The 25,921-nt window shown below is 41.8% G+C and overlaps 1 protein-coding gene across 2 annotated transcripts in view; it reads right to left on the bottom strand.

Moving 5' to 3' along the window:
• Window positions 1-7,626: 7,626 nt before the first annotated feature.
• LOC112260671 (tyrosine-protein phosphatase non-receptor type 13) overlaps window positions 7,627-25,921 on the bottom strand; it is a 73,494-nt gene continuing 55,199 nt past the window's right edge. Inside the window, exons 15-19 of one of the 2 annotated variants that reach the window (XM_042322351.1) lie at window positions 25,217-25,373; window positions 24,776-24,953; window positions 21,727-21,942; window positions 9,647-9,709; window positions 7,627-8,711 (exon numbers count right to left, since the gene is read on the bottom strand). In XM_042322351.1, coding sequence (XP_042178285.1) covers window positions 8,565-8,711; window positions 9,647-9,709; window positions 21,727-21,942; window positions 24,776-24,953; window positions 25,217-25,373 — 761 coding nt within the window. In that variant the 3' untranslated portion in view covers window positions 7,627-8,564. The remainder of the gene's footprint in view (window positions 8,712-9,646; window positions 9,710-21,726; window positions 21,943-24,775; window positions 24,954-25,216; window positions 25,374-25,921) is intronic. The other variant, XM_042322353.1, reaches the window with a different exon arrangement.

Genomic DNA, 25,921 nt, shown 5'->3' with positions numbered 1-25,921 from the left:
CGCACATCGAGTTGTGTGGATATGAATACCTAAGTATAGTTATATAAGGAAAATAATGAATACCCCAACCAGTTCTGTGTGAGCTGAGTTTTCAGATCTATAACGTCATCTTGGGGTTCTGTCCATCAGCGCCCATCGATCTACAGGTAGTGAGCACTGACAGGAGAAGCCATTGAAATATTTGAGAGGGTAACAGCCCCCAGACACTGATTTCCTCCATGAAAGATGTGTGTACCTCTTGGGCTGCTGCGTTGTGATCGTTGCTGTGGTGTGGACATGAATAACTAAAGATTTATAACATTATACAGGGATTCTGTATGGAGATATGAAAGAACAGAGTATTATTTCCGAACATGAGGCTATTCTATATGTATAGAAATATGCATATGGTGCATTTCCTATGTAACGACAGGAGAATCGTTGAAGATGCTCATGAAGTAATAAGGGAGATTACTGAGTATGTTTGGGAATAGTACTAAGTGAATGTGGATGTGAAAGTTTTGTGAGTGTGGAAAGGATGTGTTAAGCTAATTGAAATTTGGATGATAAACTGATTGATTGAAATTTGGGACAGAGGTATGAATTATTGAATAAGGCAGGTTTTTGACCATTTCCAATTATTAATAATCAAATCTATAGTTTGGGTAGCACCAGTTTGTACAGAACTGTATTTCAATGCAACAGGTCAAAATAACAATGATTACAAGAGAGGGGCTCTGGGATTGTTTACTTTAGAATGTGCCTATTCAGCTTGACGTAAGGGTAAGGCCTGGCCATTTGGTTTGTTTTTACCCTAAGAGTTTTACCACACACACACACCAGCACCCACACACAACCCACCTGTTAATTCATATTTGTTAGTGGTTAATACTCTGATTTATTGTGTGGGGTATATTTATTTTTGTTTTAGTGGGTTGGAAAGGATGCAACTTAAACAGTAAACAAATTAAATTTTTCTGGGGTTTCTATTGTGAGAGTTTTGGTTGTACACTTGTAATTCCTCTTGATAAGAAATGTACTGAAAATGTAAACCTGATACACAAAATGTTTGAAATATTTGAAATATCTTTAAAAATGTCTGAGATACAGGGAGACAAACACTCACTTGATGGGGTTGAATGACCTTAGAACAGAGGTCAGACTTACTGGTGAGGCCTGATCACCCTCACTAGAAAGACCAGAGACATTGGAGGAGATTTAAATGTGGGAGTGTACAATGGGGGAGTGTACAATAAGGCATTCTGACTGCAGGAATGTCCACCAGAGCTGTTGCACGAGAATTTAATGTTAATTTCTCTACCATTAAGCTGCCTCCAACTTAACAATTTAGAGAATTTGGCAGTACGTCCAACCTGCGGTTTGCTGATGTCAAAATTGTGAACAGAGTGACCCATGGTGGTAGTGGGGTTATGGTGTGGGCAGGCATAAGCTACAGACAACGAACACAATTGCATTTTATTGATGGCAATTTGAATGCACAGAGATATCGTGACGAGATCCTGAGGCTCATAGTCATGCCATTCATCCGATCACCCCATGTTTCAGCATGATAATGCACATGATAATATCGCAAGGCACTGTACACAATTCCTGGAAGCTGAAAATGTCCCAGTCCTTCCATAGCCTGCATACTGTTCTCACCAGACATGTCACCCATTGAGCATGTTTGGGATGCTCTGGATCGACATGTACGACAGAGTGTTCCAGTTCCCGCCAATATCCAACAACTTCGCACAGCCATTGAAGAGAAGTGGGACAACCTTCCACAGGACACTATCAACTGCCTGATCAACTCTATGTGAAGATGTTTCACGCTGCATGAGACAAAGTTTGAGCAATTGTTGCATGTTGTTAAATTTAGTTCAGTATATTATGACCACACTATGGAAAGGGGATACTCTCACAAACATGATGGTGTTCTACATTTTGCTCTATGCCCCTCATAACTGTCACAGGACTCGTCTGAATGTAATCCTGTTTTATAAAATGAATGACAGTACAGAAGTAGTATTGTATCCCCCAAAAAAGGAGTTAAATATGTGTCCCAAAAAAAGTAATATTTGCTGAGCTTTCGTATGTTTCCTTGATATTGGTCAGACACTTCAAAATGTTACTCCTTATGATATTTTTTGGACCTTCTGTTTTGCCATTTCTGCGGGCTATAGTCGTACATATTTTTTCTAATAATTTTTATTATATTATTTCATACTTACAGGGATCCTAAAATTCAGAATCAAATAGATAAATAGACACCAATAGCATCACCCAACTAGCATCACCACCCTGGATGGTTCCGACCTAGAATATGTGGACATCTATAAGTACCTAGGTGTCTGGCAAGACTGTAAACTCTCCTTCCAGACTCATATCAAACATCTCCAATCTAAAATCAAATCTAGAGTCGGCTTTCTATTCCGCAACAAAGCCTCCTTCACTCACGCCGCCAAACTTACCCAAGTAAAACTGACTATCCTACCAATCTACAAAATAGCTTCCAACACTCTACTCAGCAAACTGAGTAGTTTATCACAGTGCCATCCGTTTTGTTACTAAAGCACCTCATACCACCCACCACTGCGACCTGTATGCTCTAGTCAGCTGGCCCTCGCTACATATTCGTCGCCAGACCCACTGGCTCCAGGTCATCTACAAGTCCATGCTAGGTAAAGCTCCGCCTTATCTCAGTTCACTGGTCACGATGGCAACACCCACCCGTAGCACGCGCTCCGGCAGGTGTATCTCACTGATCATCCCTAAAGCCAACACCTCATTTGGCCACCTTTCGTTCCAGTTGTCTGCTGCCTGTGACTGGAACGAATTGCAAAAATCGCTGAAGTTGGAGACTTTTATCTCCCTCACCAATTTCAAACACCTGCTATCTGAGCAGCTAACCGATCGCTGCAGCTGTACATAGTCTATCGGTAAATAAGCCCACCCATCCAACCTCATCCCCATACTGTTTTTATTTATTTACTTTTCTGCTCTTTTGCACACCAATATCTCTACCTGTACATGATCATCTGATCATTTATCACTCCAGTGTTAATCTGTAAAAATTGTAATTATTCGCCTACCTCCTCATGCCTTTTGCACACAATGTATATAGACTCTCTTTTTTTCTACTGTGTTATTGACTTGTTAATTGTTTACTCCATGTGTAACTCAGTGTTGTCTGTTCACACTGCTATGCTTTATCTTGGCCAGGTCGCAGTTGCAAATGAGAACTTGTTCTCAACTAGCCTACCTAGCCTACCTGAAATACATTTAAAAAAAGAACCCAATGAACGATTTTAGAACATGAATAACCAGATTTGTTTTGGCAAAATGTATTTTATAACATAAGGAAGTGAAATGTCATCACCAAAGTGTGCTTTCACCCACTCTGGTCAGAGTTCTACACATTCTGCAATGCAGTTCTACACATTCAGTTCTACACATTCTGCAATGACATGCAATGTTAATTATATACAGTTGAAGTCAGAGTTTTACACACACCTTAGCCAAATACATTTAACTCAGTTTTTCACAATTCCTGACATTTTAATCCTAGTAAAAATTCCCTGTTTTAGGTCACTTAGGATCACAACATTGTTTTAGTAATGTGAAATGTTAGAATAATACTAAAGAGGGATTTATTTAAACTTTTATTTATTTCACCACATTCCCAGTGGCTCAGGAGTTTACATACACACAATTAGTATTTGGTAGCATTGCCTTTAAATTGTTTAACTTGGGTCAAACATTTCAGGTTGCCTTCCATAAGCTTCCCACAATAAGTTGGGTGAATATTCGCCCATTCCTCCTGACAGAGCTGGTGTAACGGAGTCAGGTTTGTAGGCCTCCTTGCTCACACACGCTTTTTCAGTTCTGCCCACAATGTTTCTATGGGATTGAGGTCAGGGCTCTGATGGTCACTCCAATACCTTGACTTTGTTGTCCTTAAACCATTTTGCCGCAACTTTGGAAGTATGCTTGGGGCCATTGTCCATTTGGAAGACCCATTTGCGACCAAGCATTATCTCCTGACTGACGTCTTGAGATGTTGCTTCAATATATCCACATAATTTTCCTCCCTCATGTTGCCATCTATTTTGTGAAGTGCACCCAGTCCCTCTTGCAGCAAAGAACCCCCACAACATGATACTGCCACCCCCATGCTTTACAGTTGGGATGGTGTTCTTTGGCTTGCAAGCCCCCCCCTTTTCCTCCAAACAAAACGATGGTCATTATGGCCAAACAGTTCCATTGATGTTTCATCAGACCAGAGGCAGAAAAAAGTATGATCTTTGTCCCCATGTGCAGTTGCAAACCGTGGTCTGGCTTCTTTATGGTGGTTTTGGAGCAGTGGATTCTTCCTTGCTGAGCGGCCTCTCAGGTTACGTCGATATAGGACTTGTTTTACTGTGGATATAGATACTTTTGTACCTGTTTCCTCCAGCATCCTCACAAAGTCCTTTGCTGTTGTTCTGGGATTGATTTGCACTTTTCGCACCAAAGTACGTTCATCTCGAGGAGACAGAACACGTGTCCTTCCTGAGCGGTATGCCGGCTGGTGGTCCCATGGTGTTTATACTTGAGTACTATTGTTTGTACAGATGAAAGTGGTGCCTTCAGGCGTTTGGAAATTGCTCCCAAGGATGAACCAGACTTGTGGAGGTCTACAATTGTTTTTCTGAGGTCTTGGCTGACTTCTTTTGATTTTCCCATGATGTCAAGCAAAGAGGCACTGAGTTTGAAGATATGCCTTGAAATACATCCACAGGTCCACCTCCAATTGACTCAAATTATGTCAATTAGCCTATCAGAAGCTTCTAAAGCCATAACATAATTTTCTGGAATTTTCCAAGCTGTTTCCAAGCTGTGGACCTTGAAATGTCAATTAGCTTATCAGACGCTTCTAAAGTCATGACATCATTTTCTGGAATTTTCCAAACTGTTTAAAGGCACAGTCAACTTAGTGTATGTAAACTTCTGACCCACTAGAATTGTGATACAGTAAATTATAAGTGAAAAAATCTGTCTGTAAACAATTGTTGGAAAAATTACTTGTCATGCACAAAGTAGATTGTCCTAACCGACTTGCCAAACCTATAGTTTGTTAACAAGAAATTTGTGGAGTGGTTAAAAAACTAGTTTTAATGACTCCAACCTAAATGTATGTAAACTTCCTACTTTAACTGTATATACTGTAATGACTTGTGATTTTACTTCAGAGTAAGTAAAACAAAATATATATTATATTATAATGACAAATGCATCCATATACAGTGTTGGATTCGGGCTAAAATTTGAATATTGAGATATTAAAGACATGATAGATCAGACGCATAGTATATAAAGGAGTGAGATCTGTAGAAAGACAGAGTGGCTGTGGAATGTGTGTTGGGTGGACGGGAGTGCGATAGGTGATACGAGAGGACATCTGTGAATTATGCGAAGGAGGGGTTGAGGTCAGATCCCCTGTATTCTGTTACCCTCTTCCTGTTAAACCATACGATGTAAAGATTAGATGGGAGTGTCCAAAGTGGGGTATATATACTTGTGATGGTGAGAGCACGTTTTTGTCTGAATACAGCTGTGTGGACCCTTTAGGAAGAATTAAACTTGGTCAAACTTCTCTAGTGTCTGTGAGTTATTTACTCTGAAAAATAAGAACCTAACAACAGTAAACATGTATCCAAAACTAAATTGCCGGGGTCTTTTTGACGGGAGCAGACGCTTTTATCCAGTGACAACAGTGACTCCACACATTTTCGTATGTGACCCCAGTGGGAATCGTACCCACCACTCTTGTGTTGCTAAAGTCATGCTCATACTGAGTCACATAGGAACACTACAATACACAAGTACAATACAAACTGTACAATACAATACATGACTACAGTACAGGTGTAGTACAGGCACACTCCCCATGAGTGAGCCACCCTCCTTCAGGCCATGGATGAGGCATGCGATGACATCTTTCCAGACCAATGTCACACTTGGATTCACCATGCCAAAAGTTTTTTTCCCAGCTGCATAAACAATGAGGACATTTACAGTAATGTCGAAGAGAACCTATGGCCAAATGCTCAGGACAGGCCGGATGCAAACTAGTGCCTGCTAAACGTTATGTTTATTTTGATTATATTGGAAGAATACATTTTATTTTTTGCATTTTTTGAACGTTGTCTTCAGGGATCACAACTTTGATAACACATGGGATAGAAATTATGGAAATGTGATTTTCAGTCAGTAGTGCAAGTGCATTGCCTAATGTAAAAACGGTGTAATGTAGTGTAATTTATGTTACTATAGCATATTACATTCAAAGGGCAATTTAAAAAAAATTATCTAGCATTTTTTACAATTGGATTAACTGGTTGTTAAAACAACTACATTGAGAAGGTATCATTATGTTGTGTTTTGGTGAAATGTTAAGCCCCCTATTTACAGTGCATTCAGAAAGTATTCTAACCCTGGACTTTTCCCACATTTTGTTGTGATACAGCCTGCATTTAAAATGTATTAACAGAAAATATGGTTGTGTGTGTTTCTTTGTGAACCCAACAGAGAGGAGGATTTACTGGAAGTTGGTGAATTCCTTTCTACATGTTCCCATGGTTTGTAAATCACTGAACGCACAACTAATTACTCTACCACCTCCCCATGTTCTCCACACTCCTATCACCTCTCGATGTACTCTCCTCCACTCCTTTTCTTCTATACTCCTTCTTTCCTCTCCTTATAGCTAAAGCAAAGATAATCCTCTCACATGTGCTTTATAGTTAGAGAGAAGATTACAGTGTCTAAAGTGTTGCTATAGAACGGTGTCTGGTGACGGATGAGGAGAATGTGAGACTTTATCAAGGTTAGAATCTCAATTGCATTTCCTTGATTCCTTGCATCCTCTCCCCTCCTCAAAACCCATTGGATGAGAAGGTCAGAGGTCCCTCAAGACTCCTGTGATCACATTTTATAAAGATGAAAGAACTATATACACAAAACTATAAAAGGCATTGCTCTCGACTCACGTTGGTTGATATCCCTCTCCTTATATAGAAAACTATTCAAATTAACAACTATTTATATAAAACTAGGAAGGCAAGTAGGATTTATATAACTCTATAAACCTATAAAAGTGACTGGACCCTGAATAACCCACGTTGGGCCTATCATGCAATAACTCACAACTATAATAAGGTCTGGGTGAGAGAGGGAAGTAGGGAGAGTGCGAGAGAGGGAATGAGTGAGGTTGGGAGTCCTGATGGAGACACTGAGTGGGAGAAAGGGAGACTGTACAACAGGGCTTTCCACAAACTCAGGTTTTAAGATTTCCCACTCAGAGCCTGTGTGTGTGTGTGTGGCTAGCTGTTTCCTCTTAGGGAGCATACTGTTAGATTTTCTTCTCTCCCATGCAGTCACAAGGGCCCCTCTGAGACACACTTATTTACCCTTCAGCAAGCCTGCAGAGGGACTCTTTTCCATGTTCTGTCAGTTAGCACTTGTAGGTAAATCTCTCACTCTCTCTGCTTGTAGATATTACTATAGCCAACTGCCTTGTCATATACAGCACCTGTGACCTACCAAATAAAAAATATCAGTTTCTAATTGTGATCCAGCCCTTACGACGCCGTGAAACAAAGCAGTATTTCAGAACAACTTTTATTTGACGGTCCAAGGTAATAGGAGGATCAGTAATCAGACCGAGGCTATACTGTACTGGTAGTGAATGTTACAGTGAGGTATAATTATCATGCTACTGAAACTGCAACTACAATGGTGATGTTACTGTACAATGATTTTGTGCATTTGACCCCCATTATATTTCAAACTTCAAGCTCTTGTTCAGTGGTCATAGAGATTAGACTGCAAATTGAATAGAGTTTCACTACTGTGCTGCAACATTCACACAGTGAATCAGAGTTTTGGGACAACAAGATTCGAACAAAAACAGTATCGGGCAGACATTCCTTACAGAATCACACAGAGCATTTGTACTGAGGTTCCTGTTCAATCAAACCTGGTTTCCAGGTTTCTGGGGGTGAAACAAACAAAAATATGAGTCTCTTAGCACTCGCATGTTTGGAGTCACCCCCAGAAACCTGGATTATTAATCAGTGTCACATAAAACTGCAAGTCTTTCCAAGCCACTTGATTCTATTCACTTTTGGTTTCAGTCATGGACAGAATGAATAAATGATTAACATGCACTTATTTCACAATTTTTAAATACTATAATCACAGTTTGAGAACACAGAAAGAACCAACAGTAAGAATGTCTACCTCCATCAATAAATGCATAACCCAAATATCAAAACACTGCAGAAACATAGCCTGGTCTTCCATCTATATGTGCTGTAGCCAACTGTTAATAGTCATGTTAGGCATGACAACAAATAAAGTAGTTGGTTAAAACACATACTTACAGTGCTCATAACAAAATCAACTGCTAACAAATGTAGAACTTACACAGTCAACTATTCAAATATTACACATCTGATAAGGTATCTTCTTTGGGAAGGGGGGAAGTAACTGGTTAAACAAATTGGTTATCTTCATGGGGGTCCTCGGGTTGCAATCGGTTACTGTGTTTGTGAGGGCCCATAAGTTTGCAGGGGGCTCTCGGGTTGCAATTTGCGGGGGCTCTCAGGATACCATCGGTTACCATGCAGCTGCAGGATGCCCTGTAGAACCTCCAACCATACCTTGTAGCAGAACAGGTACTGTTCCTATGCAGAGACAAGACAGGTGTTACAACACGCGCACGCGCACACACACACAGTCTTTCATAACTAACCTCAATTCAGTCCCATTGAATATCCTATTTTCCCTAAGCCTAAACCTAACCTCAACCCTAAACTTAATCCTAACTCGAAAACGAGCCCTAGCTCCTAACTCTAAACCTAATTCTAACCCTAATTAATTCTAACCTTAACTCAACCCCCCCTAAAAATAGCATTTGACCTTGTGGGGACTAACAAAATGACCCCAGTTGGTAAAATGTTTGTTAGTTTACTATTCTTGTGGGGACTTGTGGTCTCACACACACACACACACACACACACACACAGAGTGCAGTAAAGAGCCGACTGTAGTCAAATTATTATAGGATGTTTTAATGACTAATGATGTGGTACATTAGTGGTTAGGGGGAAATAGCTTCTGGGTGGAAGCCTCTTTCTCTAGCTCTCTGGGGGTCCACTTACTCTATTCACACACTGTCATTAATGATGAGGGTGGGTTTCTCGTAAGTTTCTTAGCTAAAATACTTTTTCTGGTCCAACCAGACTCAGGCCACTCCAACCGCAAAGTGCTTTATTTTTTTAATGAATTAGATATGGTCATGCATAGATTGACTGTCAAACATTGGTTTTATTGTTGTTACTCTCTTGCGGCTGTGTGGCTGGGTGGTAGAGAAAAATAAAATACAACTAGCTATGAAGTTTTTGGAAACCCACACCAGGTTAGTAGGTCCAAAGTACTACTACTCAACCTGGGTTTCTGGAATATGTGTAATTTAATCTGATTATGTAGGAAACAATAGAGTGGACAGGATTATGGAAGCCATAGACAAAGAATCATTGGAACCCTGAATGGCCAAAAAAAACTTTTAACCCCTGACCTCTGAACACTAACCTCTGTATGGTAGGCCTACTGTACTGACCTTGGTCTGAATCATGCCATATCGCTGCAGTCTCATCTCCCTAACAATGCTACTGACCTTGATCTGTGGACAGAGAGAGGGACAAGGAGTTACTGTAGGTTCATGGTGGTCAGTACAGGTATATGTCTGTGATATACACACAAACTTTTGTGAACACCAACTGAAGAGCATAGTTTGTCCTTATTTTAAGGAAAGGAGTGTGTGTGTATCTGGGTGCGCACCAATGATGTACATAAACACTAGATGACAGTCTGTCAGTCAACAAGGGCGGCCATTTTAACAAAATGGCTGCCATTCGGGTTTCCTGTTAGAATAAAATAGGGTTGAATCATTCCAAACAATCTAAAAATGACTTTGTAATGTTATCTACCCACTAAATAAACCCCACAATTAATGTAGACAATATTGCCGATCATAAAATACTCAAGACCTTCATGGGGGTCATATTGAGGTCATTTTAACCACAGTCCAGCGGTGAGGGGAGAACATTTTGGACTTGTGATAGTCACCAAATTTCACACACAGCTGGGGCATGTCTAAAGAAGATTTTGCCCATTACCCCCTGGTGGCCAACCAGCTACATGGGGACATATTGGACAAGATTTTCTTGGTCATACCTCCATAAATAATTTGTACAGTAGATACAGCCCAATGATGGCTTAAAATGTTTGAGGGGGTCTGGAAAACACAATAAAATGGCCCAGAAATGCAACATATAGATGCATCCTTTAAGCTTTAAGTAGAAAAGTGGTGAAAATGCATGCCAAAATACCGTTTTTTTGTCAATGTTTTCATGGTTAGTTCCAATAGTTTTACAAGTAAACACTCTAAAAAGTCATATGGGTGTTCCCTGAAGTCTACTGTGATTGCAGTGATATATAATATGATATTCTGTTTTGTTTCAATTGTAAAAAAATAAATAAAGAGGAAACCTGCCCTGTACACGTCACTTTAGGGCAAATCCCATAGGAATGAATACATGTCCACCAGAGAGACAGGTAACCGAGGGTTCGCCCCAGGATTTTGTAACCCATTTTAACAAAATACTTTTATGTTGAGACCTTTCAGCTAATTGTGAAAGATAATTATTATTGTTTTACGGGTGAAACATCCAAGCTGCACCCGAATGGCAGTTTTAACTGCATCATGAGAATTTTTAACCATTCAGCACACAATTTCAAGAAAGGTGACAAGAAACCTTCCCTGTATTGGGGCGTCAGGTTTCCTAGTGGTTAGAGCGTTGGGCCAGTAACTGAAAGGTTGCTGGATCGAATCCCAGAGCTGAAAAGGTAAAAAGCTGTTGTTCTGCCCATGAGCAAGGCAGTTAACCCACTGTTCTCCGGGTGCTGAAGATGGCGATTAAGGCAGCCCCCTGCACCTCTCTGATTCAGAGGGGTTGGGTTAAATGCAGAAGACACATTTCAGTTGAATACATTCAGTTGGACAACTGACCAGGTATCCCCCTTTCCCTATTTAGAATGTTGAAAATGGAAACATGGATGTGAAGCCATTCCAATAGAAGTCTACCTTTTTAAATGGGATGTATGGGACTACTAAGGCTGCCATTACGCACATGTTGTATATCATTTTACTCCACAGATATCACACAGTATTGTGGAGCATGCTGGAGCATGCTGAAACATAATCGGCTCAATTGAGATATGAAAATTTGATCAAAATCTGTGATTTAGACAGCATTTTGGGCAATTATTTTGTTTTATTTTCAAAAACATCTTAAAAAAACATACATGATTCATTATATTGTATTTACCAAGCTATCCTGAACAAGCTATCTTTAGGCTAAATACACCACTTACTAATGAAGTTATGGCCAATTCAAAGTTTTAGGGGACATTTTCACCACAAGGCATACTTGGGTCATTTTATTGTGTTCTCCACACCACCACAAACATTTTAAGCCATGTATGTACCAATTATTTATGGCGAAATGGCCATGTGAATCCTGTCCAATTAGAACCAATGTAGCTGGTTGGTGGTCATTTTGGAAAACTGGTCTTTTAGAGTATAATAGGTTATTACATCTGCGATGGCACTATAGCTAGACATCTTTATGTAGTAGTTGACTCATTTTGTGTAAAGACTTAAAGGTATAATATTAATATTAACCTGTCTGCTGGACATAATGCATTCCTATTTCCTGTCACGTTTCTTAAAATTGACACAAAACAGAATATCATATTATACTGTATATCATTGCAGCTGTTTTGGCAGCTGTACAAAAGCCCTCGGAGTGGAGCAGCATACAACTGTGATTAACTTGATCAACCAAGTTGATTTCACCTGTTGACTCTCTCTCTCAATGCCACACTCTTGCCACTCATTATCAGGACTGCCCTAATAGGCCGCCCTGGTTGACTGACAGTCTTCCCAGACTGCCTATGATCTTTAAAATGTTCCTTAAGATATCTAGTATTAGTGTACCATGTTTGATACTTGTATCATAAAATGAAACAATGATTTCACCTACCTGCTGGACTATGTGATTTGTATGTGAACTATATGTCCAATTACAAAAAAAAACCTGTTCAGTAATAATCTCACTTGTTAGCTGGTGGTGAATTATGTGGCCATTGAGGACAGCAGTGACGATCAAATGGAAAATTATCTTCTTATACCACTTGGTAGTTTTCCAAGCACATTCCACAAAGCTGTTTATAATGTCTGCTTTATCCACTGCCCCCATTTTGATGTTATCGTCAAGTACAGTCTGACTTGATCTTTCTCTTTCCCGTCAGGTCATGCAGACTCCTTGTGGCTGACATGGTTGCGGTATGGCAAGGATCCTCAACAAGATTCAGCCGTGGGCCAATTGTTTCTTGAGCGGATGGTCAGGGGGCCAGAATATAATAAAACAAATATTTTTAGGTTGCAAATTGACTTCAAGAAGCCTAAACAGATATAATATTTGACTTAAATAATCAATTCAAATCTTCATTACATTTGGGGACATTGCCCTGCGTAGGGTGCCGTCTTACAGATGGGACGTTAAAACGGGTGTCCTGACTCTCTGTGGTCATTCAAAGTCCCATGGCACTTATTTTACGAGTAGGGGTGTTCACCCCGGTGTCATGGCTAAATTCCCAACCTGGCCACATTCAATCATGGCCACCTAATAAGCCCACTCATTCCTAATTTGCATATATCACTCCTCACATCTCTACCTGATAGCTGATGTGTGGTGAGCAATCTGTTTTCTAATCTATTTTCTACATTGTAGAATAATAGTGAAGACATCAAAACTATGAAATAACACATACGTAACCAAAAAAGTGTTAAACAAATCAAAATATATTTGAGATTTTAGATTCTTCAAAGTAGCCACCCTTTGCCTTGATGACAGCTTTGCACACTCTTGGTTTTCTCTCAATCAGCTTCATGAGGTAGGTCTCCTGGAATGCGTTTCAATTAACAGGTGTGCCTTCTTAAAAGTTAATTTGTGGAATTTCTTTCCTTCTTAATGCTTTGTGAACAAATCAGTTGTGTTGTGACAAGGAGGTAGGGTATACAGAAGATAGCCCTATTTGGTAAAAGACCAAGTCCATATTATGGCAAGAACAGCTCAAATAAGCAAAGAGAAATGACAATCCAGCATTACTTTAAGACAAGTAGGTTAGTCGATCCGGAAAATGGCAAGAAATTTGAAGGTTTCTTTAAGGGCTGTCGCAAAAAACATCAAGCTGCTATGATGAAACTGTCTCATAAGGACCGCCACAGGAAAGGAAGACCCAGAATTACCTCAGCTGCAGAGGATAAGTTAATTAAAGTTACCAGACTCAGAAACTGCAGCCTAAATAAGTGCTTCACAACAGACACATCTCAACATAAACTTTTCTGAGGAAACTGTGTGAATTAGGCCTACATGGTCGAATTGCTGCAAAGAAACCACTAATAAAGGACACCAATAAGAAGAAAATACTTGCTTGGGCCAAGAAACACGAGCAATGGACGTTAGACCAGTGGAAATCTGTCCTTTGGTCTGATGAGTCCAAATTTGAGATATTTGGTTCCAACCGCCGTGTCTTGTGAGACGCAGAGTAGGTGAACGATTGATCTCCGCATGTGTAGCATGGAGGAGGAGGTGTGATGCTGGTGACACTGTCTGTGATTTATTTTTGAATTAAATTCACACTTAACCACCATGGCTACCACAGCATTCTGCAGAGATACGCCATCCCATCTGGTTTGCGCTTAGTGGGACTATTTTCTTCTTCGTCAACAGGACAATGACCCAACACACCTCCAGGCTGTGTAAGGGCTATTTGGCTAAGAAGGAGGGTGATGGAGTGCTACATGAGATAACCTGGCCTCCACAATCACCCAACCTCAACCCAATTGAGATGGTTTGGGATGAGTTGGACCGCAGAGTAAAGGAAAAGAAAAGTAGCCAACAAGTGCCCAGCATATGTGGGAACTCCTTCAAGACAGTTGGAAAAGCATTCCAAGTGACGCTGTCATCAAGGCAAAGGGTGGCTACTTTGAAGAATCTAAAATATACTTTGATTTGTTTAAAACTTTTTGGTTACTACATGATTCCATATGTGTTATTTCATAGTTTTGATTACTTCACTATTATACAATGTAGAAAAACCCTTGAATGAGTAGGTGTGTCCAAACTTTTGACTGATACTGTGTATAAACAGTAATAATAAATCATTATTATTATTATTATTTATATTATAATAAATATATAATATACAGTGCCTTTGGAAAGTATTCAGACCCCTTGACTTTTATCATATTTTGTTAGGTTACAGTCTTATTCTAAAATTGATTACGTTGTTTTTTCCCCTCATCAATACCCCATAATGACAAAGCAAAAAGGATATTAGAAATGTTGCTAATTTATTTACAAAAATAAATAAAATGAATATGACATTTACATAAGTATTCAAACACTTCACTCAGGACTTTGTTGAAGCACCTTTGGCAGCGATTAAAGTCTAGAGACTTCTTGGGTCTACACTACAAGCTTGGCACACCTGTATTTGGGCAGTTTCCACATTTTTCTCTGCAGATACCCTCAAGTTCTGTCAGGTTGGATGGGGAGCGTTAAATGCACAGCTATTTTCAGGTCTCTCCTGTCACGTCCTGACCATAGAAAGCCTTTATTTTCTATGGTAGAGTAGGTCAGGGCGTGACTAGGGTTTTAGTCTAGTTTATATTTTCTATGTGGGGTTCTAGTTTGTTTTTTCTATGTTGGTGTTTTGGTATTTTGGTATGATTCCCAATTAGAGGCTATACTGTTGATCATACTGAAAATATTTTTTTCCAAAATTGCTAGCATTTTTATTGAATAGAAAACACCTGTGTGTTTCTAAAACCGAGATATTGTTTTGAGTTAAACTCTCTTTGTCAAGTGCACGTAGCATCTCTGTAGTCACGGTTAGTTGTTAGTTTATTGTTTATTTGTTTTTGTCTTTGCTTAGTTTCACTTTCGAATAAATAATGTGGAACTCAACATCCGCTGCGCCTTGGTCCGATATTCATTCCAACGAACGTGACAGAATATCCCATCAAACCAGGACCAAGCAGCATGTTCACCAGGTGAAGGATTTCTGGACATGGGAAGAAGTGATGGGGAGATACGAAACCCTTCCTTGGCGACAGACAACTATATGGTGGTATATTTAGTCATGTTTATTGCTTGTTATCTGACGTTATCTGTCCGGGGACATGAGTCAGAAACCGTCGTAGGATTTATGGATTATGGATAAATTGGAGGAAAAAAAAAATGAGTGAACGGAGGGGTTAGAGTTATTTAGACCTTTTTAAATTTTATATTTTCGAGGAGTTGTTGGATAAATTGGAGAAGAAGATGAACAAGAGAGCTGTTGGTTTGGCAAATAGTAAGAATGCACGGCAGTCGCCCTGAGGAGCATGTTAGCCCACCTGTCCGTGTTTTGAGCCACCTGTAGTCAGCTCCCTTTCGTAAATAATGTGGAACTCAACATCCGCTGTCCTGAGAAGTGTCCCATAAAGTTTCACCAGGTGAAGGATTTCACATTGATGCCGGCTTCCTACGCACCAGGTCTCCAGTGCGCCTTTATTGGATACAGCCCAGGAGTTGTTGGATAAATTGGAGAAGAGTCCTGTGCCAGCTCCTCGCACTTACTGGGTGAGGTGTGTCATCGAACCGGTACCATTGATGGCGGCTATACGCACCAGGTCTCCAGTACGTCTCCACAGCGCGGTACGTCCTGTGCCTGCTCCTCGCACTCTCCCTGAAGTGCGTGGCCCCAGTCCGGTACGTCCTGTGCCTGCTCCTTGCACTCTCCCTCGAGAGCGTGTCCCCAGTCTGGTACGTCCTGTGCCTGCTCCTCGCACTCTCCCTGAAGTGGGTGTTCCCAGTCAAGTAGGTCCTGAGCCTGCTCCCCGTACTCGCCCTGAAGTGCATGTCACTAGTTTGGCGCCATCTGTCCCGCCGGCTCCACGCACTAGGCCTCCAGTGTGCCTTCCCAGTCCGGTGCGTCCTGTGCATGCTCCTAGCCCTGAGGTGCGTTTCACCAGTTTGGTACCACCAGTACCGGCCCCGCGCACCAGGCTTCCTGTGACAATCCCCAGTCCAGAGCTTCCGGCGACATTTCCCAGTATAGCACTTCCGGCGACAGTTCCCGGTCCGGAGCTTCCGGCAACGTTTCACTGTCTGGAGCTTCCAGAGACGTTTCACGGTCCGGAACCTCCAACAACGGTCCACTGTCCGGAACCTCCTGAGACATTTCACGGTCTGGAACCTCCAACAACGGTCCACGGTCTGGGACCTCCAACGGCGGTCAACGGTCCGGAATCTCCAGCTCCATGGCCGGAGCCTTCCCCTGCGTCGATGCACAGTCTGAGCACGGTGTCCAGTTCAGCTCCAAGGCCAGAGTCTTCTTCTGCGTTGGTGCCCAGTCCAGCCACAGCGTCCAGTCCCGCTCCATGGCAGGAGTCCTCCTCTGCGCTGATGCCCAGTCTAGACACGGCATCCAGTCCCACTCCATGTCAGGAGTCTTCTTCTGCACCTAGGTCCAGTCCAGGCACAGTGTTCAGACTGGGACTATGGCTGGATCTGCGGGATGAGCGGGTTCTTCGTCTCGCATCAGAGCCGCCCTCGATGCTGGCAGATCCGCGGGATGAGCGGGTACTTCACCACGCACCAAAGCCGCCACTGATACTAGACACCCCCCCTAACCCTCACTTTTTGTTTCAGGTTTTGCGGTCGGAGTCCGCACCTTTGGGGGGGGGGGGGTACTGTCACATCCTGACCTTTATTTTCTATGGTAGAGTAGGTCAGGGCGTGACTAGGGGTTTAGTCTAGTTTATATTTTCTACGCGGGGTTCTAGTTTATTTTTATGTTGGTGTTTTGGTATGATTCCCAATTAGAGGCAGCTGGCTATCGTTGTCTCTAATTGGGGATCATACTTAAGTAGCCTTTTTTCCACCTGTGTGTTTTGGGAACTGGTTTTCAGTTAGTGCACGTAGCACTAATAAATAATGTGGAACTCAACATCCGCTACGCCTTGGTCCGATATTCATTCCAACGAACGTGACATCTCCGGAGATGTTTGATCGAGTTCAAGTCCGGACTCTGGCTGGGCCACTCAAGGAAATTCAGAGACTTGTCTCAAAGCCACTCCTGCATTGTCTTGGCTGTGTGCTTTGGGTCATTGTCTTGTTGGAAGGTGAAACTTCACCCCAGTCTTAGGTCCTGAGCGCTCTGGATCAGGTTTTCATCAAGGATCTCTCTGTACTTTGCTCCGTTCATCTTTGCCTCGATCCTGACTAGTCTACCAGTCCCTGCCGCTGAAAAACATGCCCACAGCATGTTGCTGCCACCACCATGCTTCACAGTAGGGATGGTGTCAGGTTTCCTCCAGAAGTGACGCTAGGCATTCAGGCCAAAGAGTTCAATATTGTTTTCATCAGACCAGAGAATCTGGTTTCTCATGGTCTGAGAGTCTTTAGGCTGTCATGTGCCTTTTACTGAGTAGTGGCTTTTGTCGTACCATAAAGGTCTGATTGGTGGAGTGCTGCAGTGATGGTTGTCCTTCTGGAAGGTTCTTCCGTGCCCACTGAGGAACTCTAGAGTCTCTGAGCTCTACGGACAATTCCTTTGACCTCAAGGCTTGGTTTTTGCTCTGACATGCACTGTCAACTGTGGGTCCTTATATAGACAGGTGTGTGGCTTTCTAAATAAATTGAAATTCATTGAATTTACCACTGGTGGACTCCAATCAAGTTGTTGAAACCTGAGCTCAATTTCGAATCTCATAACAATGGGTCTTTCTGTTTGTTTTATTTTATTTGTAAAAATGTCTAAAAACCTGTTTAGGCTTTCTCATTATGGGGTATTGTGTGTAGATTCCTGAGGATTTAATCCATTTTAGAATAAGGCTGTAACGTAACAAAATATGGAAAAATTCAAGGGGTCAAATTACTTTCCGAAGGCACTGTAGGTGGGCAGTAGCATTGTTGACGAAATGCAGGCATCGCAGCATAACTAGGAAGAGGTTTTGGGAAAAGAAAGTGGATTTGTGCTTCACTATTCCCAAAGAGAAGGACTGTCACCAGAAAGGTATTCATTTCACTAATTGTGGTTGTCACTCATTTAGTGAGCTTCCCCCTCATTCCTGGCTTTCTCTTCTCCTATAACTCCAAGGCATAGCGATTGGTCTCCCCCACTATGTCTCTGAACAGCTTGGAGCACTCCAGGCTTTGCATTCCAGACTGGGACTCATCAAAGTCAACAGCAGGGCCAAGACGGGTGAAATGGCTGGTGGCTTTCCAGCTACCGCAGACCTCCCATACCCCATCCATTGTTGGTCTGCCTCCATCACCACCAGCATCTTCAGAGGGACCTGGGACTTGGTGGGCCAGGGTCTTGGTGGGCCAGGGTCTAAAGATGCAGTGTTCTCAATGGCCAAAAGGTTGGGGCTTAGCTCCTCACTGTCACTGTCACAATCTGATTTCTCACTTTCATACTCAGACTTTTTTTTAAATTGCCAGAAATTCCACATTTGTGAGTTATCGCCTTTTGATTGACATTGCTAGTGCTACTTCTTAGCCTACTAGCTACATACTTAAACAACAATACTGAAAGGCTCTGAGTGAGTGTCAAGAGGTTACGTGATTGACTGACGGAACGTGCCACATGTACGTATCTGTATATCATTATCAGAAAATGGTTTGTGTTGTGGCGAAACCCTGCGCTGACACTTTTAGAGCACATCAGCAGTAAGGTAGGAGGAAATAAAGATAGCTATTCCGGCTCTCTGAAAGGTAGCTCTTGGTTGGCGCGGCAGTTGGATAGTGTGTGCAATGCGATGAAGTCTTGTTTATTTTCAGCGTGTTTATTTTGTAAAGTGTTTAATCACTGTTGAGCTCACCCATGATGTAATGAATTGTAAATAGTAATTGCTATTTGTTGATTTATAGTATGGTTTCTGTCAGCTGAGAGTTAGCGCTAGGACTCATGTAGCCTACATTTTTTTAGGTTTGGATGAGAATTGTGTTTTGCTGTTGCTATTTCTTTGAATGTCTGAACATTCCATCCAAAAATAAACTGCTCACACTGAGAACATAAAGTTGTGAAGACTGTTTGTGTAAAATGTTTCTGTGACAAAACAGTGCGGCCAGCTCAAATGCTGACTGTTGCGTCTTAGACGTGGTCGGATGACGCAGATGCTACGCTATAGGACTGTTTTGCTAGCACAGACTGGAATATGTTCTGGGATTCAGGCAATGGAATTGAGGAGTAATAACACCGTAGTCACCAGCTTCATCAATAAGTGCATCGATGACGTCGTCCCCAAAGTGGCCGTACGTACATTTCCCAACCAGAAACCATTGATTACAGGAAACATCCGCACTGAGCTAAAGGCTAGAGCGGCTGATTTTCAAGGAGCGGGACACTAATCTGGACGCTTAGAAGAAATCCTGCTATTCCCTCAGACAAAGCATCAATACAGGACTAAGATTGAATTCTACTACACCAGCTCTGATGCTCGTCAGATGTGGCAGGGCTTGAAAAATATTATGGACTACAAAGGGAAACCCAGCCGCGAGCTGCCCAGTTACGTGATCCTACCATACTTATTTTCCACCATATTTTGCAAATTAAATTCATTAAAAATCCTACAATGTGATTTTCTGGATATTTTTTCTCTCATTTTGTCTGTCATAGTTGAAGTGTACCTATGATGAAAATTACAGGCCTCTCATCTTTTTAAGTGGGAGAACTTGCACAATTGGTGGCTGACAAAATACTTTTTTGCCCCACTGTGTATGTATATAGCCTCGTTATTGTTATGTAATTTTCTTGTGTTACTTTGATTTTTTAAATTCACTTTAGTTTATTTAGTAAATATTTTCGTAACTTTATTTCTTGAACTGCATTGCTTGTAAGTAAGCATTTCACGGTAAGGTGTACATGTTGTATTCGGCGCATGTGACAAACAAAATTAAATTTGATAAACACAACATGTAAAGTGTTGGTCCCATGTTTCATGAGCTGAAATAAAAGATCCCAGACATTTTTTCATATGCACAAAAAGATTATGTTGCAGAAATGAGTTTATATCCCTGTTAGTGAGCATTACTCTTTGCTAAGATAATCCATCCGCCTGACAGGTGTGGCATATCAAAAAGCTGATTAAACAGCACGTTCATTACACAGGTGCACCTTGTGCTGTGGACAGTAAGGCCACTAAATATGCAGTTTTGTCACATAGCATATCCCTAAAGTTTTGAGGGAGCATGCAATTGGCATGCCGACTGCACGAATGTCCACCAGAGCTGCCCGAAAACTGAATGTTCAATTCTATACCATAAGCCTCCGACCTAAAAACCACAGACCATTTGCAACAATGCCAGCCCAGGACCTCCACATCCGGCTTCTTCGCTGGGTCTGGCTCCCCAGTGGGTGGGCCTATGCCCTCCCAGGCCCATCCATGCCTGTGCTCATGCCATGTGAAATCCATAGATTAGGGCCTAATTCATTTATTTCAATTGACTGATTTCCTTATATGAACTGTAACTTGGTAAAATCTTGAAATTGTTGCATGTAGCATTTTACATTTTTGTTCAGTAGCATTTTAGTCCAATGTTTGTAAACAAAGTGAATGTAAACACACACTGTAAAGCATCAAAACATGATTAACAACTAAAATTTTGGTCAGGCGTTGCATCCATAGCTCAGTCTGAATATGAGAGTGGTTACAATTTTCCAGCCCCATACGTCAGATGTTTATCGAAACAGTGGCGGGGAAACACTTTGTTAATGTTTCAATTGCAGATTGAAGAGCGTCTGAACTAACCGATATTGTCTGGGCTTTTCTGCTGCTCAAAACAAGATTCGCGTCTTCGATGTGGGTGTGTTATGTTCGCTATATCGTACCCTGACATTTGTTGTTCTTTGTCCATCTTGAGTCACCATAGCAACAACATTGCCACTACTACTTTTTTCAGAATTAATCTTTGATGAATCAGGAAGAAAATGTGACATTTTCACAGAGGTTTTAGTCGCACAATTTTACATCTAGCTAAGGTATTTTGTGCATTATTTCTGAAGAAAAAACATTTCCATTTAAAGTAGACAGCTGACACAACATTGCTTAGAAACATGCTGTCAGTACGGACTGATTTCTGAGAACACATTCATCAGAAAGCGGTCAAACTATTGTCAATAAAGAACAAGCTACATGTTGTTTATCAGTGCCTAAAATCAGTAACTAGTAAGAACATAGCTCTGTTTATCAATTTGAGATTGGTTACATTTCTCCTGGCCCATCCTTCAGCTTTTATTGTGTCAACTGTGGGTTGCCCCTTTAAAATAGAATTTGTAGAGAGTACTAATGTTACTGTCCCCACTACAACAATAAATACTTAAATACAGTGTACATGTACTTTTGTCCTTGAAACATTTAATTGAAATACTGTAGAATTCCATTCAATCCGATGGAGAAATGCTCCTTCTGAGGAGTACCAATATGGTGGACGGGGGATTCAAAATCTCTCATTGCCAAAACATAGCATCAGTATTCTAGCGTTTACATCCTTGGTGAGCACGTGTGCTCCAACTTACCGGGAGATCGTATTCTATGAGACTCAGTATGACATCGGTGCAGATCAGTACTCCTGTTTGTCCTATTCCAGCACTACAGTGTACAGTGACAGGTCCTTTATGGTGGACCGCTCGGAGGTAACGGATAAACCTGACCAGCTGCTCTGAACACTGCGGCACACCGTGATCAGGCCAACGGGTAAACTTCAGGTGACGGACAAAGTGGGTCTTACCAGACTGGAACAGGAGGGAACAGATATCAATCAACTGATCAATCAATAAAATGTCAAATTATAATATTTGTACAAATGCATTTTAACATAACAAAAACCAGGGCCTAAACCCTCTAAGACATGGGTGTCAAACTCTGGCCCGTGGGCCAAATTTGGCCCGCGGGGTAATTATATTTGGCCCGCGAGACAATACCAAATTACTACTAGAGCTGGCCCGCCGGTATTATACAGCGCATTCACCACTAATACTACGAATCCCATAATGCTCTGCTGTTTTCGCACGCCAATCAGGACAGGACCCAGAAACGCTCTCTCCTCTGTGACAGTAGTCATAGCAACATAGACGCTACAACTGTCAGCGAGCTAACCCTTCCCAAAAATGGCGAAAAGAAAGGCAGAAAACAGGAGCTTTCTGGACAAGTGGGAGGCAGAATATCTGTTTACATATGTAAAAGACAAACCTGTTTGTCTTGTTTGTGGAGTCAACGTGGCTGTAAGTAAGGAGTACAACATTAGACGACACTATGAAACGAAACACCATGACAAATACAAGGACCTGGACATGACTCAAAGGAGCCAGAAAGTAGAGGAGATGAAAAGAAGTTTGGTTTCACAACAGAATATGTTTAAAAAAGCCACATCACAAAGCGAGGCTGCTGTAAAGGCTAGTTATATAGTGGCAGCAGAGATCGCAAAATCAGCCCGGCCCTTTAATGAGGGAGAGTTCATGAAAAAGTGCATGATGAAGGTTTGTGACCTCGTATGCCCAGAGAAAAAACAAGCATTTTCAAACGTGAGCCTGAGCAGGAACACAGTAGCTGATCGCACATGTGATCTTGCCACCAATCTGTATGACCAGCTGATGGAAAAGGGAAAAGATTTTGTTGCGTTCTCCCTCGCTGTGGATGAGAGCTGCGACGCATCTGATACTGCTCAGCTGTCAGTCTTCATCCGTGGAGTGGACTCAAATCTGTGTGTTACGGAGGAGCTATTAGGATTCAAATCAATGCATGGCACAACCACAGGAAAGGAAATCTTTGAGGAGGTTTCCAAATGTGTAACTGAAATAAAGCTGCCGTGGGATAAACTCGTTGGATTAACGACAGATGGTGCGCCAGCGATGTGCGGTAAAAAGAGTGGACTGGTGGGCATGGTTCGGGAGAAGATGCGGGAAGAGAACTGTGCAGGTGAGCTAACTGTTTACCACTGCATCATACATCAGGAAGCACTGTGTGCCAAAGCCCTAAAGATTGAACATGTTATGACCACAGTAACACAGGTAGTTAACTTTATAAGAGCCAAAGGTCTAAATCACCGCCAGTTTAAATCTTTTCTGGAGGAGTGTGGTTCGGAATACGCAGACGTGCCGTATCACACAGAGGTGAGATGGCTAAGCAGAGGAAAAGTACTGAACAGATGTTTCGAGCTGCGTGAGGAAATATCTCAATTCCTGGAAACCAAAGGGAAGGATACAGCAGAGCTCCGGGAGCAAAAGTTCCTGTGTGAGCTGGCCTTTCTCTGTGACATCTCGAGCCATCTCGATGCGCTGAACCTGCAGCTTCAGGGGCGGGGGCGCATCATCACAGACATGTACGCTGCAGTGAGGGCCTTCAAAACTAAACTGTGCCTGTGGGAGAATCAGATGCTGCAAGGAAACCCTTGCCATTTTCCCTGCTGCCAATCCATAAAAGCGCAGATCTCTACCGCCGTGTTCCCATGCGCACAGTTTGCTGAAAAACTCAGTGTTCTCGCCGCTGAGTTTAGCCGGCGATTTGCCGACTTCGATGCCCAGAAATGCAAGTTTGAACTGCTTAGTAATCCCTTCGCAGTTGATGTGGAAAATGCACCAACCAACATCCAAATGGAGCTGATTGAACTCCAGTGCAACGACACGCTGAAGTCTAAGTATGATGCTGTGGGCGCCGCACAGTTTCCACGGTTCATCCCTGACACAATGCCTCAGCTCCGCACCCAAGCTGCTCAGATGCTCTCCATGTTCGGCAGCACTTATCTATGCGAGCAACTTTTCTCCTCGATGAAGATGACCAAAACAACTCACAGGAGACGTCTGACTGATGAACATCTTCGCTCGATACTGAGGATTTCTTCAGCTCAGAGCTTGAGCCCAGACATTGATGAACTAGCATCCAAGAAGAGATGCCAGGTATCTGGCATGGGCACATCAGATTAGACCAGTGTGCAATAATTAACGTTTTCTTTATGCACTTTTTCTTGCTACAAGGCATGGGCTTGAATGGTTGATTGATTTATTATCATTTTATTTGTAAAATTATTAGCCAGTGGAAAAAGTTTATTTTGGTATTTAAATCAGAAGGCTGCAAATAGAAAAGAGGCATACAATTTTTATTTAAATTTTATTTATTTAATAAATGAATGCCATTGATGTGTTTTTTCATTTGAAATTCGATTTTGCATGTCTCCACTATTAAATTATATATTGTATGGTAATAAGCGATGCTTGTTCCATATTCAATGTTAAAGCAAAACTTGTTTGGGTCCATATTAAAAGGTTAATTTGTTCAATGTTGGCCCGTGACTTTGTTCAGATTTTACATTTTGGCCCACTGGGTATTTGAGTTTGACACCCCTGCTCTAAGAGATGACAGTGGCTTATTGACGACATAATTGAAATGAGAGAGATTGTGCATCCTTCAAAACTGCTTTCATTGGATTTAGTAGATACAAAATTAGCACATTATACTCATGCTAATTCATGCTTTACATATTTCAGGTTCTACTATCCTCTCTCCGTCACATCTATGAGTAGATCGTATTTGAGCTGTGTTCTCTTTCTGTCATCCCTCTCTCCCCCTCACCTCTTTCTCCACCATGCGGATAATCTTGATGTGGAAGTATTCCTGGATCTGCTGGTTCTCCAGGCTGAGATGGAAGCGTCCCGTGTCCAGGGGACAGCTAACCTTCTTTGGCCAGTAGCAGTGACACTTCACCCTGCCTCTCTCCACATCCTGGGTCATCATGGCTATCACATCAGACCTGGGAAGTGGGGGAGGAGGGTTGTTAACAACTTTATCCTGTTCAATTATATGCTATAAGATTTTAGTTAGAGGTCAGCACTGACAAACCAGTATTGTGTTCATTAGGCATCAAATAGAAGAAAACAGACTGAAACAGGGAGGGACTACATGGACTAATAATAAATGCAGATTTTCTACTGGAAAATGTTTTCTGTCAAAACACTTGTGTGTGCACTGATGTCATGTACTGTATGTAAACACTTTTCACAACACACCACAGACCTGTTCTCCCAGACCATCTGCCAGAAGTCAGGCACGGTGGAGGGCAGAGGACCCTGGCAGGAGATATAGAATAACTCCTCACTGCCAACCTCCATACGGATATAACTGGCGTTAATATAGTCCTGGTTATCACCTACTAGAACACGCGCCTTATCATCTAGAGAATGGGAAGAGAGAGCGAGAGGGGTTAGAGAGGGGCAGAGAAAGTTAGTTACAGTGGGGCAAAAAAGTATTTAGTCAGCCACCAATTGTGCAAGTTCTCCCACTTAAAAAGATGAGAGGCCTGTAATTTTCATCATAGGTACACTTCAACTATGACAGACAAAATGAGAAAATAAAAACCAGAAAATGACATTGTAGGATTTTTAATGAATTTATTTGCAAATTATGGTGGAAAATAAGAATTTGGTCACCTACAAATAAGAAAGATTTCTGGCTCTCACAGACCTGTAACTTCTTCTTTAAGAGGCTCCTCTGTCCTCCACTCGTTACCTGTATTAATGGCACCTGTTTGAACTTGTTATCAGTATAAAAGACACCTGTCCACGACCTCAAACAGTCACACTCCAAACTCCACTATGGCCAAGACCAAAGAGCTGTCCAAGGACACCAGAAACAAAATTGTAGACCTGTACCAGGCTGGGAAGACTGAATCTGCAATAGGTAAGCAGCTTGGTTTGAAGAAATCAACTGTGGGAGCAATTA

This window comes from Oncorhynchus tshawytscha, linkage group LG01, assembly GCF_018296145.1.
Source record: "Oncorhynchus tshawytscha isolate Ot180627B linkage group LG01, Otsh_v2.0, whole genome shotgun sequence".
Taxonomy (NCBI): Eukaryota; Metazoa; Chordata; class Actinopteri; order Salmoniformes; family Salmonidae; genus Oncorhynchus; species Oncorhynchus tshawytscha.
Note: the sequence above shows the minus strand (reverse complement) of the source record. Positions and strands in the feature narration are given on the sequence as shown.